This window comes from Podarcis raffonei, chromosome 8 (assembly GCF_027172205.1).
Source record: "Podarcis raffonei isolate rPodRaf1 chromosome 8, rPodRaf1.pri, whole genome shotgun sequence".
NCBI classification, from domain to species: Eukaryota; Metazoa; Chordata; class Lepidosauria; order Squamata; family Lacertidae; genus Podarcis; species Podarcis raffonei.
This window is the reverse complement of record NC_070609.1, coordinates 38750130-38765404: the sequence shown is the minus strand read 5'-3', so window position 1 is coordinate 38765404 and position 15275 is coordinate 38750130. Positions and strand designations below refer to the sequence as shown.

Here is a 15275-nt window from a genome sequence, read left to right as displayed (position 1 = left end):
TGTCTACATAAATGCAATGTGGAGCAGAGTTAAACCCCTGCATAGAGTGAAATTGTACTCCTGTGGTCAAGCAGGTGCCTTTGGAGCTTTGTAATTAGGGTTGTTTGTAGTTGGGGTTTTTTGTGCACAAAGGAATAGGGATTTTTAAAAAGTTAACACAAAAATCTCTTCCGTGTTCTTGAAATGCTGTAACATGATACAGGCAAAACTTTTGTGATTTCCCCCTACTCTGTTTTGAGAAGTTCCTGGGGAGAGGAGGGACAGTTTTCCTTTCCAATAGGGGAACATTGGACCCCTGTTAGTTAAATGAAACTTGAAACAGTATGAGGGAGAAACAACCCAGGACAACTGACCCCATGTAATTGTTGAGCCAGTATAGGGAGTATGAAGTGATTCAGGTTTGCTTAATTTTTTATTTTATTTGCAATGTCTTCTGAGGTTCATAGCACCCCTGTTACTGTAGGAGAGGTAACCCTCCTACACAATTTTATTTTTTACACTTAGCTAGCAGGAAGTAAATTTTAAGACATATTTCAACAGTCATCCTGTTTTAGGGGGGGATAATTTAATTGACACTGCATTTTAGAAATGTGAAATACAGTCCTAATGAAATACTGTGCTCATAATGGAAGGGGTCCAATGTACTCCAGTAGCCTAATAGCACCTCCCTCCCCAAGCATTACACATAGGAAATCACTGTTGCAAGTTTGCATTATAAGTGTGTTTAGAAATGTCCTCACCAACCACTGGAAGTGATAAATGTAGGTTTTCTTTGATGAAAATGAGATTGTCTTGATTTAATGCATTATCTTAGGTACCTACTGAACTCTTGCTTGTCTTCCTTTCAGGCAGAGGTGATTATGAACTACCATGTAGGGGAAACAGTCCTGTCCCTGCAGAAGACGACTCTAATCCCCGGAGGCTCTGAATCTCTTGTCTACACGACCTTATCTGGGGGCATTGGCATTCTGGTCCCGTTTACATCACATGAGGTAGGAAGTTCTTGTATGATGGAAATATTAAGAGTTGTTCATCTACATAGTGCAGCAGGAGCACTTAATGCCCTGCAGTAGTGACAGTGAGTTATGGGAGGATGGAAGACAAAGCTGAAAGGCAGGGGAGGCTATGCCACTCCCTGCCCACAGTTGGCCTCTTGGCTCTTCCTTGTGTGGATCAGAAATGGATCTGCTTTAATGCACGGACTGAGCTTGGCTGCTGAGCTTGGCTGACCTGAGTTGCCTATGGCTCTCTTTGCTCTCTGTATGTCTCCCCCCTCCCCAATGCATACACTGATACCTGGCAATAGAATGTACTCTAAAAACCTTTGCTGACACAGGTGACACCCACATTTGCCAGTTGGCTCTGCCCATGAGGCATGACTGAAATTTTATTGCATGACAGAATGAAGCAGAGCTAAAAAGGACTCAGGGAAATTTTGGCATTTGGTTGCCCAAGGTACAAATGGGCTGGGCTACTTGTTAGAAGCATCTGTCCAAGGAAAGGACTGGGTGACATATTTTACAGGAATATATGGCCCCCGCTCTGACTCACCCTCACAAGTTTACTATACTCAGTTATTATAACTGCCAGAATGGCCAGACATCACCCCCCAATCAGATTAAGAGGCTAATCATAAGCCAACTAGCCAATAAAGGTCCAGGAGAAGACATGAGCCCAGTGGAGATTTATAAGATAAATCTCTGGATTTCTGGTCCCCATTTTTGCAAAACTGTTTTCATATATTAACAGCTCAGGTCACATACTGGAAGGGTGGAAGCTGAGTATAATTGCCCCAATATATAAAAAGGTTGATAAGAAAAATCCTGCCAATTATAGACCCATTAGTTTGTTAGATGTAGCCTCTAAACTATATGCCAGGCTCCTTCTTGGGAGACTGGAAGAATGGGCAGATACAAATAAGGTGATATCTGAAGTCCAGGCAGGTTTCTAAAGAGGGAAATCCACATTGGACCAGTGCTTTGTGATGAACTTCCTGCTATTTATATACATCCTTCCCCAAAATGATGCATGCCCGCCTGCAGAGGACTCACTCTCTCTAGGACAGGGGTTAGCAACCTTTTTCAGCCGTGGGCCAGTTCACTATCCCTCAGACCATCTGGTGGGCTGGACTATATTTTGAAAAAAAGATATTGAATGAATTCCTATGCCCCACAAATAACCCAGAGAGGCATTTTAAATAAAAGCACACAGTCTACTCATGTAAAAACACACTGATTCCCAGACCGTCCGTGGACCGGATTTAGAAGGCAATTGGGCCGCATCCGGCCCCCGGGCCTTAGGTTGCCTACCCCTGCTCTAGGAAATTTGTTCAGGTGGTGTGTTGTCAACTAGTGTACCAATCACAGCGCTCCTCTTCTCAATGCTGGCACCGGGTGTGGCCTGACACTGCTGCTTCCAGCTGTTTTCCTTTCCCTTTGATGGCGCTCTCTCTCTTTTCAGGATCATGACTTCTTCCAACACGTTGAGATGCATCTGAGGTCTGAACACCCTCCTCTCTGTGGACGAGACCACCTCAGCTTCCGCTCCTATTACTTCCCAGTGAAGGTAGGCTGAGTTTGTGGGTCTCTGCTATGTGTCCATCATATGCTAGTAAACACTTGAGCTCTGCTCATGGGTAAAAGTTGCCAATGTGAAGGCCAAATTTTCCCCTGCATTTTATGCTTTGGTCAGAGCATCTGCTTAGGTTGCTGGAATGGCTTTTCCAGGACAGGATTCTGCTTGCTAAGAAAGGTAATCAGCAATGGGGCATATATGTCTACGTGATTCTCTGACTTTTTCACCATCTGGGTGGTTTGTCTGAATGGACGTTTATCTTTTCCAAGTGATATGTATAGATTTCAAGCCCCCTCCCCGCGATTCCCTATTGCAGTTCTCCCTGGTGATGGTAGCATCCTGTTAGAACTGACCTAGGTATCAAGGTGGGTCTTCTTTTTTCTTGGGAAACCATGGCCTCTTTTTCTGTATGCTTTGGGTCTGCTTTCTGTGCTTGAGCCCATTCCCTCCTTTGTTCCATGGGCTTCAGCTTCTAAAATAGCCCCCCACCCTTTCTTTCTCTTGCTAGAATGTCATTGATGGGGATCTGTGTGAGCAGTTCAACTCCATGGAGCCCAACAAGCAGAAGAACGTGTCTGAAGAGCTGGACAGGACCCCACCAGAGGTGTCCAAGAAGCTAGAGGACATCCGCACCCGCTATGCTTTCTGAGAGGCACCTTTTCTGGGACGTGGCTGGGATTCCTGTTCCAAAGATGTTTTGAAGGGTATGAGCTTTTTTGGCCAGTTGCTCCCACTTTGGTACTCTTGTTTTCTTCCAGTGACTTGAAAGTCCAACCATGTCATCAACCTGTTCTGTCCATGCTGTTCCAGGAGTCAGTCAGGTTCTCCCAAGTGGCGAGGCCTCCCCTTTCAGGTGTGTTTCTGGCTCCACCCTTTTTACAGACAGTTTGGGTGCTGCACCCACTACCGACCTGCCCTTGGACAAGGCCCTGGTGCCCTTTCCTTGTCAAGTGAGCCAGCTAGATGAAGTCCCCTTTTTTGAGTTGGTAAGATATGAGCACAGGGACGTTAGGGCTCCTCCTCTTCCGTTGGCCAGTGTCTGGGAAGCCTTGTGGGCGTGGCTGGTGTAATTTTTCCATCCTGCAGTTTTTATCTCTGTGTTTGTAAATAGAGTCTTGTACCAAGTTAGCCTTTTGTCTGCTGAAGAGATGGCCTGTGTGAATCTGGCCATAGATTTTTCTTTAATAAAACCCAGCATCTGGATTAAAAGTTGGCTGACAAACCTGTTTGGTGACTTCTCTCATGAATTTTACCTGCTCCTGGGGACATGAGCTAGGGAGGAGCTCTGCCAATGGCACATTAAATTCATGGGAGGATCAATCTTGTCATTCATTTTAAAATGAGGCACTTCTTACCCTTTGGGCTGCAGAGGAAAGCCACGTTTCCCTGCACTTGCAGTGTCCAGTATTAGGCTCTGTATTTCTCTAGAGATCTTACTCTCCATTTACTCTGCTGTGGAAGACTTGTTCAGCCCTCTCAGCTGTCCTAAGGAGGTTTATACTTAAGTTCTGGAATTGTCTCCCAACCTACCGTACCCTACCCCTTCAGAGAAGATAACATTGTTGTTAATGTTTACTTTCCTCAAAAGCAAACCTTTTGCACTTCCTCCCTCCGAGCCATTCTTCGGGCTGCATTACATGTGAATGACAGATTTCTTTGTTTCTGTGGTGGGCTGACTACTTGTTTTAAATGTAATACAGGGGTTTGATTCATCCGAGTCAGCCTGGCCCAATAGTCAGGGATAATGGGAGCTGTAGCAAATATTTGGAGGGCACAGGTTACTGACCTCTGGAGGACAGTGCAGGTGTCTATGGAACTTGTGACTGGCTGCAGCTCCTAAACACAGATACTTGCTTGAAGAGATACAAATGCCCTTCAGATATTATGGGGACCAGATGCTTAGTTCAAAATGTACTGGCTGCTGAGAGACCAGTGTCTGGTTTTAATAGTCGTGAGCTCACCTTTAGTTGAGGTCCAGCTAGAAATACAGTGGAACTGGCAGCACAGCCCCTTGGTGGAATGGGCACTTGCCGGATCAGGCTACAGAGAACAGTATTTTATTTAAGCCCAAAGCCAGGTGATTTCAGATCTAGAATTGGGCCAGGCTTTCTGGGCCTCTTTCAAGACTTTCCTGGTGCTTCAGGTTGCTTTTGTTTCAAATGTCTTCACTGAACAATTACTTTAAAGTGCTATTTCTTCTTCCATGTATGGATGTGGGAGTTCTGGATTGGATATCATCCATTTCAGAAGTAGAACTAAGCAAATTGTCTTGTCAGCTGAAAATCTCTATATTTCGGCTTTGGGTAGGCACTGACATGCTGTGTCAAACTGCCACACTGGACCTTCTCTGACTCCAAGAAAAGGAGAGCCCATCAGAAGGGAGCCAGTAGCCAGTGAGGGATTGCGGAAAAGGGAGCAATCTGTGTCTGGTTGGGAAGTCTCTTGCCCTCTTAGACAAGGCCAGAGTGGAGCAGTGTGTAGCCTTTGAGGACTGCTGCTGCCCAGCTGCCTCACTAAGGTTGGGGCTGGTGGAGAGGCCTAACACAGCCCAGCCTTGAAATGGTTCAGTGATTAGGGGTGGGGATTGATGTGAAGGGCAACTGTCAGTGACAAAGACTGTAGTAAAGCTTGCTGTGGGGAAGAACTATCTTCTATGCTGCTATAGTGGAAGCTACAGAAGTAATACCCCTCAGACTTCACCCCTGTTACTTCTCCACATACACAAGCAGGCACACTTGGATACTAAGCAGCTCTTTAGATTCTATGGGCATGGAAATGCTGGTTTCTTGCTACAAGGTGCTGGAATTATGCAAATGGCTGTGAGAAGAGAGAGGGTTGGGGATTGATGCACTGGCTGGAACTGAAATCAGCAACGCCCAGCTCCTTTCTCCTAGTCCAGGGGCTGCGGCTTTAGAGCAACAGCATTAGAAAAAGGCCCCAGAAGGCTAAAAAAAACCAACGCATGCTTATTGCTTTCCATTTGAGAAGATACAGAGAGAGGTAGCTATTGATTGCTACCTCCACTGTTGGAGGCAGTGTGCTTCTAAATGCCAGTTGCTGGGAATCACACAAGGAGTTTCTATTGTGCTTTGCCCTTTGAGTTTCCTACAGGCATCTGGTTTGTCTCTGCCAGAGCGGGATGGGTCCTACAATCCAGCAGGCTCTTATGCTCGTCTGAAATACACCTTAAGACATCTCTCTAAGAACCCCTACTAGGCTAGAACTATAGAAGCTGGTGCTTTGTTTTGAAAAAATACACTTACCTTTCCATTTCTGTAACCATAAATTCAGAATTGGAATGGCTGGGACAAATGTGTGTTAGCATTTGTGTTGTGATTCCAGGAGGGTTACAGGTAGGAAAACCACCTGTGCCTGGCCTGAAGAAACAACTGCTTTGTTCCTCTTACGCGTAGGAGAGTAAGAATGGGTGGGATGGGGTGGGAGGAAACAATTTGCGTTAATTACAGTACAACTTTTATTAATACTGGAATCTTCACAGTGCATTCGTTACTTGTAGCAGTGACTATTTTAAATGAAGGGAGAAGGGAAGGATAATTAACTTTAAGAATGAAAGAGGGCGGGTGGGTAAGGCCAGGGCTGCTAGCAAAGGGGGGGGGGTAGGGAAAATAAATTAGAAAAAAAGAACAAGTTAACAGCACCAGAATAGTTAACATCAGTTGAGAGAGACATTTTAAAGGGTTTTTTTCCTCTGTACAAAAAAAAAAATAAAAAGCAAAATGCAAACATTTTTCACGCATTGTCACTGTTGTCATTTCTGGCCATGACAGGGAGGAGGGGGGCACCCACAGGAAGGTTGGTTGGTTAGAAACTAAACTGTTATTACTACGACAGTATAAGAGTTAAGGAGGCTACAACGTGACACCCACGCAAGCGCACATAAGACGTCTGGGCTGTGGGGAGGGTGGAGGGGACTGCTGTGGCTCTATGTACAACAACGACAACACCAGGCCCTGCTGTGCCTTGCAGGGGCTAAGGATGGGGAGACGGGGAGGATCCAGCAGGAGGGAGCAGGCGCAGTTGTGCTTTCTCAGAGGCTTCTAGGCTCCCCAGCCCTTGCAAGGGGCCTTGAGTTGGCTGCTTTGGCCACCTCGTGTATTCACCACCGCTGTGCTTTGCTCGTGCCTCACCACACAACACTCAACGCTGTCCACAGCTGTGCTCTCTCTCTACTTTAGAAAGGGTTGTTGACCACCATGCTGCTGCTATGAGAAACGTGGTGGCATCTCTCGGAATAATTGTCACAAGCCCATCTTTCATTTTTTTCTTTGCATGGGTAAGCTCTGTTCTCGAATGCCTGGCCAGTTCAAAGACAAAGGAAGCCCCTAATGTCTAGCATGGGCTCTGCCTCCCCCACTTTAGCCACCCCATATGTGCTACATCTGTGCTGTTCAGTGATCCTTGGATACTCGACAGTCCCAGGACAGGAAAGCAAGACATGCTCATTCTTGAGCCCAACAAACACAAAAGGTGGAGGTTATGCAGCAGGGGCCGTTTAATGGACCCTCATTTGTTGAGGAAGCTTGATCTGTAAAGCATGAGACTCTTAACCCAGGGCCAGGCCCTGTGTTGGACAAAAGATTTCTGCATTGCAAAGGGTTGGACTAGATGACCCTCGTGGTTCCTTCCAACTCTACAATTCTCTGATTCCTTCCTAGTCAAGCACAGGGAAAGGCCTCTCCCTCTTTCCCCCTCACTTTAGACCACCTTAATTCCCAGCCACTGACTTTCCCCATCACTTTCTCTTTCTTTCAAGACTGTCCCCTTTCCCAACATCACTTTCCATTTGCCAACACAGCCGATTTCTAGACTATCTGGGACAATATCAGGGTGAGCACAAGGTAGATCCAAGTCTCTTGCACTCTCCAGATCTGGGTATAAGCAGTTGTTAAAACAGTTGCATTACATAACTAATATAAACTCAATGAATTTATCCAAACCCTCAACAAGTTGTTTCTGCGGGGCAAAAAGGTGATAGGCACAATTTGTATTTATGTTCCTTCTGACTACCTGGCTTGCGTGCCCTAAACTCCAGCCCTGCTGAACTCTTAACTCCCATCAGGCCCAGAAACCGGCCTAGTCCATGGTCAGCATCGATGGAAGTCTTAATAACATTGGAAGGTGAAAAGTTCTCCACCCCTGGCCTAAAACTGAGAAATGTGGATATTCTTACAGCAGCTGCATGGCCCAAGCTGGAGCTTCTGGCTGGGAGCTGCAATCCAACTCATGCTCCTTCAGCTCCAAGCACAGAGGAAGAAGCTGTGCTGAATATTCATTTGGTTATGGATCTTGGAGGCCAAAACCAGAACAAGGGAGCTGGTCTGTTTCTGTAAATCCCCTCTGCCCCCATTTTTAAAACCTGCTTGTGGCAATTCTTTCCTCACTTTCTGCTGGGGCACTTTTTAAAAAAATTAAATTACAGCAGTGGACTCTAATTTCATGAGCAGGTCAGGGTGAATCGGGGAATCTTACCATGAATGGGATGTGGTTGACTACATCAGATCTGGCTAAGCAGCAGCAACATCACCAAAGGTAAACGAACCAACCAAGAGGGTTGGTTCAGCTATTTCCCTCTCTGCAGATACTTTTTACCCTTTTCAAAGTATCCACCCAATATTGACAAAATGTGGCCCCTTTTGATGCTGTTAGAAGAGGCACCCTGCCACACACTCACAGGTTTAGTCATAACCATACCCATACCTGGCCAAAACAGGCTTACATTGGAAAAGGCAGAGGACACTGCATTCCACCTAACTCAGCCTTGCCTAACACTGCTTGGTAGCAGCCTCCCACAACAAAGATCTTTCCTATTCTTATCTGGAGATGCCAACAGTTGAACCTGGGACCTTCTGCATGCCAAGCAGGTGCTCTACCACTCTGCTACAGCCTTTCCAGTGATACCAGAACCTGTGAGCATCAGTTTAACCACCTTTGGCCTTGCCAGATGGTTGTAGGAGAATTCAAGAGCAGACACCCTTGGTCTTTGCACACACCCTGCTTTCAAAACCCTCCAAGGCCCTCAATTACCAAAGTCCTCCACTACCATCCACAAAAAGGCTTCTTTTGCCCCTATATCCACTTAGCTACAGCTATTCCAGAGCAACAGCTGTCCACCTTCACCTTTCCATCACTGCCAATTCTGCTCCCTCCCTACCACCTTCAGGGGAGAACCATGGCCACTGCTCTTACCAAAAGGTTCAAGCCCTGTCCTGAAGTGGCACTGAGGGCAGGTCAGCAGCAGCCCAATCCTCGGCCTCTCAGATTACAGAGCTCCTACCCTACTTGGGACGAGAGCGCAATCCTCTTCCTGAATATAACCAACCTGCCCGCTCTGCTCCCAGTAGAGCCACTGAGGAAACGGAGGCCGATAAGTCTGTGGCTGTGACTCAGCCTCTTGTTGGGGGGGATTGGGCCCTCCTGCCTGGTGACATGCCTGCAGGTTGTCCACTCCCTGTCCTTTGCACCCTCTCCTCCAGCTGCGCATTTGGGATGCACCTGGGAACACGAGAGGCTTCCGGGATTGTTCATGGGATTGTTCACGGGGGTGTTAACTGCTGCTTATAAAGTCTTTCTTGAAGTAGCTGATACAAACAGATGGCAAACAGAAAATAACTGGAAAGACAGACAAACAGACAGACAAACAGACAGAGAGCTGTGAAGGAAGGATTCAGCACAGGACTAACAGTGCATTTTTTTGTCCGGAGGAGGTGGGTGCTCTCTAGAAACGGCAGCCTCCATTTCTTTGCCATGTGCAAGTGTGTTGGGGTGTGTGTGTAGTTTATACTAAGAACACTGTAGTTGCTAGATCCAGTTCAGGTTTTCACTCCTCCCTGACAATCATGGAGCAAGGGAATGGCCTCCCTCCTTGTGGCGGCAGCAGCAACCGGTCTCTCTGCAGGCGAGGATGAAGGAAGGTGCAGGAGGGGAAAGGAAACCTGGGCAGGGCAGCAGATGGAAAAACAATGTGTATAAAAGAGGCTCCAAAACCAGTTCAGTGCCAGGCTGTGCCTGTGCAGGTTTGTTAGCAAAGGCATATAGATTAGTCTCCTTTATATCTAGACTCTGACACGATCTCCATAAAGTGGCTTTGCCTTTTGTGGTTCGTTTACTTCTCTTCCATTTCCCCTGGTTTAGTCCTGACTCTGGTTGCTCTCCAGGCACCGGGTGGGCACTGAGCAGGCGCTGGGGAAGAGTCCATCACAAAAACCGGGGCGCCGACCTGTCATTGGTGATGGTCCTGCGAAGGCGCACTCCACGGCGGATGGCCACCAGCATGTCTTCCGCCGGAGGGTCGCTGGAGGCCGCCGGGGGAGGAGTGGGTGTCTCTTCCCCGGGACCGAGGGCAGAGACCCCGGTGGGGAAGGGAAACTGGCCCTCGCCAAGGGCATGGGCACTGGCCACTAGCTCCCCAATCTTCTCCACCAGGCTGTGTCGGTTGGCTGCCAGCTGCTGCTCCTCCTCCTCGGTGGAGAGGTGCTTCCCGGCGTACACAGAGATCTCCATCACGTTGCTGCCCCAGGCGGTGTTTGGCAGGCTCAGCCTCTTGGGTGAGGCTTTGGCAAAGTCCATGGCGCTTGGTGAGGCATCGTCAGTGTAGAACACACATTCCTCGCTGCCCACCCGGGTGGGGCCGGTGTACCCAGGGGAGTCAGGCACTGTTGGCGTCTTGACAGGGACGATGGGGGGTCTGATGGGAATGGGGCCGGCGTTGGAGAGGGTTCGGCGTACCGTGGGCTTGGTGGAAGGTGTGCGGCGGATGGTGGCCACCCCTGGCGTGGCGCCGGTGGGCAGGGCAGTGCCGGTGGGCAGGCCAGCAGTAGAAGCAGGCCGCTTGGTCTGGATCATGCGCCGGTAATTCTGGGCGATGTTGCTGTTGCGAGGGATAGTCGAGGATTTGTCGAATTCGCTCTGGCTCTCCCCTTCCATGTCGCCGTTCACGGAATAGCAGTCGTAATCTGAGCCTGTGGAGGCGACAGATGGGCAGGGTGAGTGTCAGCATTCTCAGCTGGCAGGTGCAGCACAGCCAAGCAGCCACTACTGCATCCCATGTGCAACACTCTCCACTATATGAGATCTTTCATACGTATATATTTTGATTCTGTTAATATATATAACCTGTGTCTATTTTAGTTGTAAGCTGCCTTGAATCCCATGGGTGGGGGGTGGGGGAGGCAAGATATAGATAAATATAATAACCATGTATGCCACTCTAAAAAAAATTATTGTTAAACTGGGCAACCACATTAAGTAAAACGCCACCCCACTCCTTCCCTGAGTGCCAAGAAGCCCATTGGCAGAGATACCTTGCGAGGGGATGGTGTCCTCAGAGCAGGAAGGAGTGGTGGTTTGTGTGCTGTAGCCACTGGAGTACTGCAGGGAGTCCCGGCTACTCTTCTGGTGCTCAAGACTCAGTCCTCGGGTCAGCACCATGGCCAGGTCACTTGCGGCTGGGGACACCTCCTCCCCATGCTGATGGAGAAACAAAATGGGGTGGGGAGTGAGAGGTGTGATGAGCTGGTCTCAAAGCAAATGGCACCCTGAGCTGCAGGAGATGACACCATGTGTGTGCCTGGGCCAGGCCACCTGCACCCAAAGGTCAGAAAACATTAATGGAAAGCAAGTGGAGATGGGGAGATAGGAGAATGATCAAGTTATCTCATTCCCCAAAACTATGTTGGCTATGAAGACAACACCTGCAGGGGGCAAGCAGCTGATGCCATGAGGGTGGTTAGCCTGGATCTCTCCCAGGCTAACATGTGTGCCCCAATTCCACATGCACCCCATGAGCCCCTCATCATTTGCAGCTCTGTTCAAGACAGGATGTGCAAAGAATTCCCATTTCTTTTGTGTGTACAGTGGTACCTCGGGTTAAGTACTTAATTTGTTCCGGAGGTGTGTACTTAACCTGAAACTGTTCTTAACCTGAAGCACCACTTTAGCTAATGGGGCCTCCCGCTGCCACCGCGCCGCCGGAGCATGATTTCTGTTTCAACCTGAAGCAAAGTTCTTAACCTGAAGCACTATTTCTGGGTTAGCAGAATCTGTAACCTGAAGCGTATGTAACCTGAAGCGTATGTAACCCGAGGTACCACTGTACTGGGGGGGGGGCTTAAGTGAGGGGGCTTCGTGGGGCAGAGGCAAGGTGGAAGTGGGAGGAGGAAAGTGGCACCTAAAGGCAGTGGCCAGCCCTCCCTCCCTCCCTCCCTCCCTCCCATGGCTATTCCCCAGTGACTCACATACAGCAACTGGTGAGAGTAGGCATCACGTCTGCCAGGGTCACTCAAGCAGGTCCCTCACCAAACATATGAAGGATAAGCAACAGACATGCACCATTCAATTCCTCCAGGGCTCCACAGCCCCATCAGGGCAAAGGACTATACAGGAAGCTGCTGGCATGCAATGGCATGCTGGGGGTGGCAATTTTTGACAATTCATATGAGCAAAACCCATCAACTGCAAAACACTTCTCTGAGAGAACTTCCTCTGCTGCCCTGAAATTCCCTTCTGCACTCAGCTCAAGGATGCCAGTTGCTATTTGGATAAATCTCCCTCTGGAACAAGACATGCAGAAGAGGCCCGAGTCTTCTCCAGGGATTTGCCTCTCTCCTAGCTAAGGTTTGGGACAAGTAAGTGCTCCATCAGCTGGGTACCAAACCTATTGCAAGTTCCTGTTCCCCTGGTCTCCCATTTTGACACTGAAGCTGGCTATACCTTGGCAGCAATGGAGGCTGGGGACATGCGGGGCCTGGAGCCTTCCTCCAAGCTGATTCCTGGGTATAGCAGGCTGGTGGAGCCCAGCTCAGCTTCACGGAGATGCTCTACGCGGTCCTTCCTTCGCTGCAGTGTGGTTGCCACCGGCTGTTCATAGAGGCTAGCCTTGGACCAATCCTGCAAAATCCAAGAGGAGATGGGTAGGACGGCACAGCTGGGGCCCCAACATCGGGCACAGCAGTGCAAAGTCAGGTGGGTATGGAATAGGGTAGAAATGGGAGATGAGACTGGATGGAGAGGGATTGGGCAAGGGGGTGGGGAGAGAGGAATTGGCAAAAGGGCCACCCCAGGGCAAAGAGCAGGGGTTGTGGCAATCACAAAATGGCTCTGCCACCATTTTGCTCTGTTGGGCTGGTGACGGAGAAATCCCCTCTTGGCTTAAAAAGGGTTTCAACAAAGACAGGAAAGGTGGAGGTGCCAGGCCAGGAGGGTGCCTGCTTCCTTTTAAAAGTGTGGGCTGCTTCCCTAAGAGCTTGAAGCAGCTGACAGTCATGATACCTCCAACAATATATGTCCCCCATCCCACTGGAATCCCAATTCTCTCACTCTCCTCAAACACATTTTCTGGAAAAAGTCAGGTGAATGCATCTTCCCTCTTACAGAAAGTGCTATATAAATACTGCATGTTCAAAACATAGCACATTCGGTTCTATGCGATCCATACAATGGTCCTGAAAGGCAGACTGCTGTCTAAAAGCACTCAGTGAGCTCATGGCTGATCTGAGAATGGAAGGACTTCCAGGCAGGGGCTGTTCTCAGCCCCCCACACCACCACTCCACGCACACCAAGCCCTACATGGTGTTTGTTTATGGGAAGCAGTTCCTGCCTGAACTCAGAGAGATGGCAGCACAGGGACATTGAAGAGACTTTTTTTTTGGGGGGGAGGCAGGTGGGTCAGTTGAGGGGAAATAGTTCATATTCTGCCATCCCAAAGCTGTCCTGACGCAGGCTTCTTGTGTTCAGGAAGAAGGAAGCAGCATTTCCTGTTTCCAGAGAACTTTGATGTGCTCACAATGCCAGTGTGCAAGAGGAAAGAACGACTGCTTCAGACAGCCTGATGGGTTTGATCTGGGGCCACATGGGAGCCTTTGTTACCTGCACCTAAAAATGCTGGGGTGGGAGCCTGGCTGGGTTCAACCATTGAGCATATTAAATGATGCAGAAAAACCCCCAAACAGAACGGAACTTGTGCAGAGCAGAGGCTCTTGCTCCTGAGTGCCCTCTGCAGCATCACCTCCATTGCTTTCCAGAGGGGAATCCCTAGGCTGCTGCTGGAAGATTAGGCTTGGAGCTACATGTTTCCAGAGCCAACAGAGCCACAGAAGGCTCCTGTTCCAGCTCTGGAGCAGCTGACTCCCCTGGTCAAGATCTCGGAAACGGACACACCACAATATACACACCAGGCTAAGGCTTCTTCTGGAGCTTCCTTCAGTCCTGGCCACATGAGCTACATTCAGGGGTTTCCACTGAAACACAGTAAGAAACCACGGTGAAGAGAACCCAGAGCCCACACATGACCGCTGCACACCCAGCCAACCTGCAGGGGGTGGGAAGGGGGCGGCCCGTGGCAACTGGCTGGGCAGAGCTGCAGAGGAAGCCAGAATCACACCGGAATCACCAAGCCAGGACCAAAAAAACAACAACCATCAAAAAGCCAAGAGCCAAAAGCCAGCCAACAAGGTGGGACCGGGAACAGAAATGGTGGAGGAAGAAGAGGAGAGGGAGACGGCAACCAGAGGAGCAGGAGGAGGTGTCCATTTCCCCAAAGGTTTGTGACATGCTAAAGCCCTGCAGTGCATCAGCCACTGGGTGGGGTGCGTATCCCTGGATCCTGGGTGTGTGATGGGTGGGTGGGTGGGTGGGTGGGAAGGATGTTGCCGATTTGCGCGTAACCTTCCGGCCGCCTGACCATGCCCCGGGGGCAGAGCTAGAACTGACCGAGGTCGGGGAGTTGCATTCGCTAACAGACTGGCAGGTTTCTGAGGCCTCGGACGATGCGGAGCTGGAGGACTTCTGCCATGCCCAAAGTCCAAAGGTCAGCAGGAGCAAAACAGACATATGGGAGAGAAGGGAGAGAAGAGACCTGGTTAAGCAGCTGGTGGAGGGAAAGCAGCAGGCAGAGAGAGAGAGAGAGAGAGAGAGAGAGAGACCCGAGGAGGCAGATGCAAGCGCAGGGCAGCCAGCCTTGACACTCAAGAGCCAGGTGTTAGATCACAGCAGGCAGTGCAAGCACCGGAGGAGCCACACACGCTCACGGGAAGCCCACGAGGGGCCTCACATGGATTTTGCACAGGCACTTCCAGGCCCTCTGCAATAACTTCAGCAGAGGAAGCGATGAGGAAGGAGCCGAGGGAAGGAAGGCCTTCCTCCCTCTGCAAGGGCAACAGGAAAGGACCAGCTGCAGGAAGCAGAGAGGCAGGAGGGGAAAGCCTCCTCTCGCCCAGGGTGTGGAAACAAGGCACACAGGAGGCCAGAGGGACGTCCCAAACTTCCTGCACCTTCCTCACAGGTGCACTCGGCAGCTGCCCTCTTCCTGCCCGCAGGCCAGACATTCTGCTTGCACCTCCATGAGACACTTTACAAAAACACAACATTATTCATAGATATCTTAACTTGCTTTTCTTGGAGCCGCCCTCGGCTCAGGGCAGCTTGATAAACCTTCGCCCTCCAAGTCTTGAATAAAATCCCTCTGGACCATCTGTTGCAGAAGCCCCAGAGAAAGAGCTGCTGGCTCTTTACACTTAAAAGAAATGGGGATGTGAGAACCTTTGAGTGGCTGTAACCCTCCACGGCTGTGGGATTCAGAAATCCATGCTTTAGTGCTGCCTTCACAGGCCTGGAGCCCTCCAGATGTTCTTAATTCGCACTGGAACGGCCACACTGGGGCAGGCATCTTAATAGGCAGCAGGCT

General features: G+C 49.6%; 2 protein-coding genes across 11 annotated transcripts in view; one reads left to right on the top strand and one right to left on the bottom strand.

The window, feature by feature from the left end:
• Nucleotides 1-6323, top strand: part of SF3B3 (splicing factor 3b subunit 3) — a 33383-nt gene extending 27060 nt beyond the window's left edge. For all 5 annotated transcript variants that reach the window (XM_053399394.1, XM_053399395.1, XM_053399397.1 and 2 more), the window contains exons 24-26: nt 849-992; nt 2461-2565; nt 3083-6323. In XM_053399394.1, coding sequence (XP_053255369.1) covers nt 849-992; nt 2461-2565; nt 3083-3223 — 390 coding nt within the window. In that variant the 3' untranslated portion in view covers nt 3224-6323. The remainder of the gene's footprint in view (nt 1-848; nt 993-2460; nt 2566-3082) is intronic.
• Nucleotides 6324-9635: 3312 nt separating this feature from the next.
• The window catches only part of MTSS2 (MTSS I-BAR domain containing 2), a 54830-nt gene continuing 49190 nt past the window's right edge, over nt 9636-15275 (bottom strand). For 3 of the 6 annotated variants that reach the window (XM_053399414.1, XM_053399415.1, XM_053399419.1), the window contains 5 exons: nt 14303-14377; nt 13765-13830; nt 12304-12480; nt 10896-11061; nt 9636-10553 (listed from right to left, as the gene is read on the bottom strand). In XM_053399414.1, the coding sequence (XP_053255389.1) occupies nt 9790-10553; nt 10896-11061; nt 12304-12480; nt 13765-13830; nt 14303-14377 (1248 nt within the window). In that variant the 3' untranslated portion in view covers nt 9636-9789. The remainder of the gene's footprint in view (nt 10554-10895; nt 11062-12303; nt 12481-13764; nt 13831-14302; nt 14378-15275) is intronic. The other 3 variants (XM_053399416.1, XM_053399417.1, XM_053399418.1) reach the window with 2 other exon arrangements.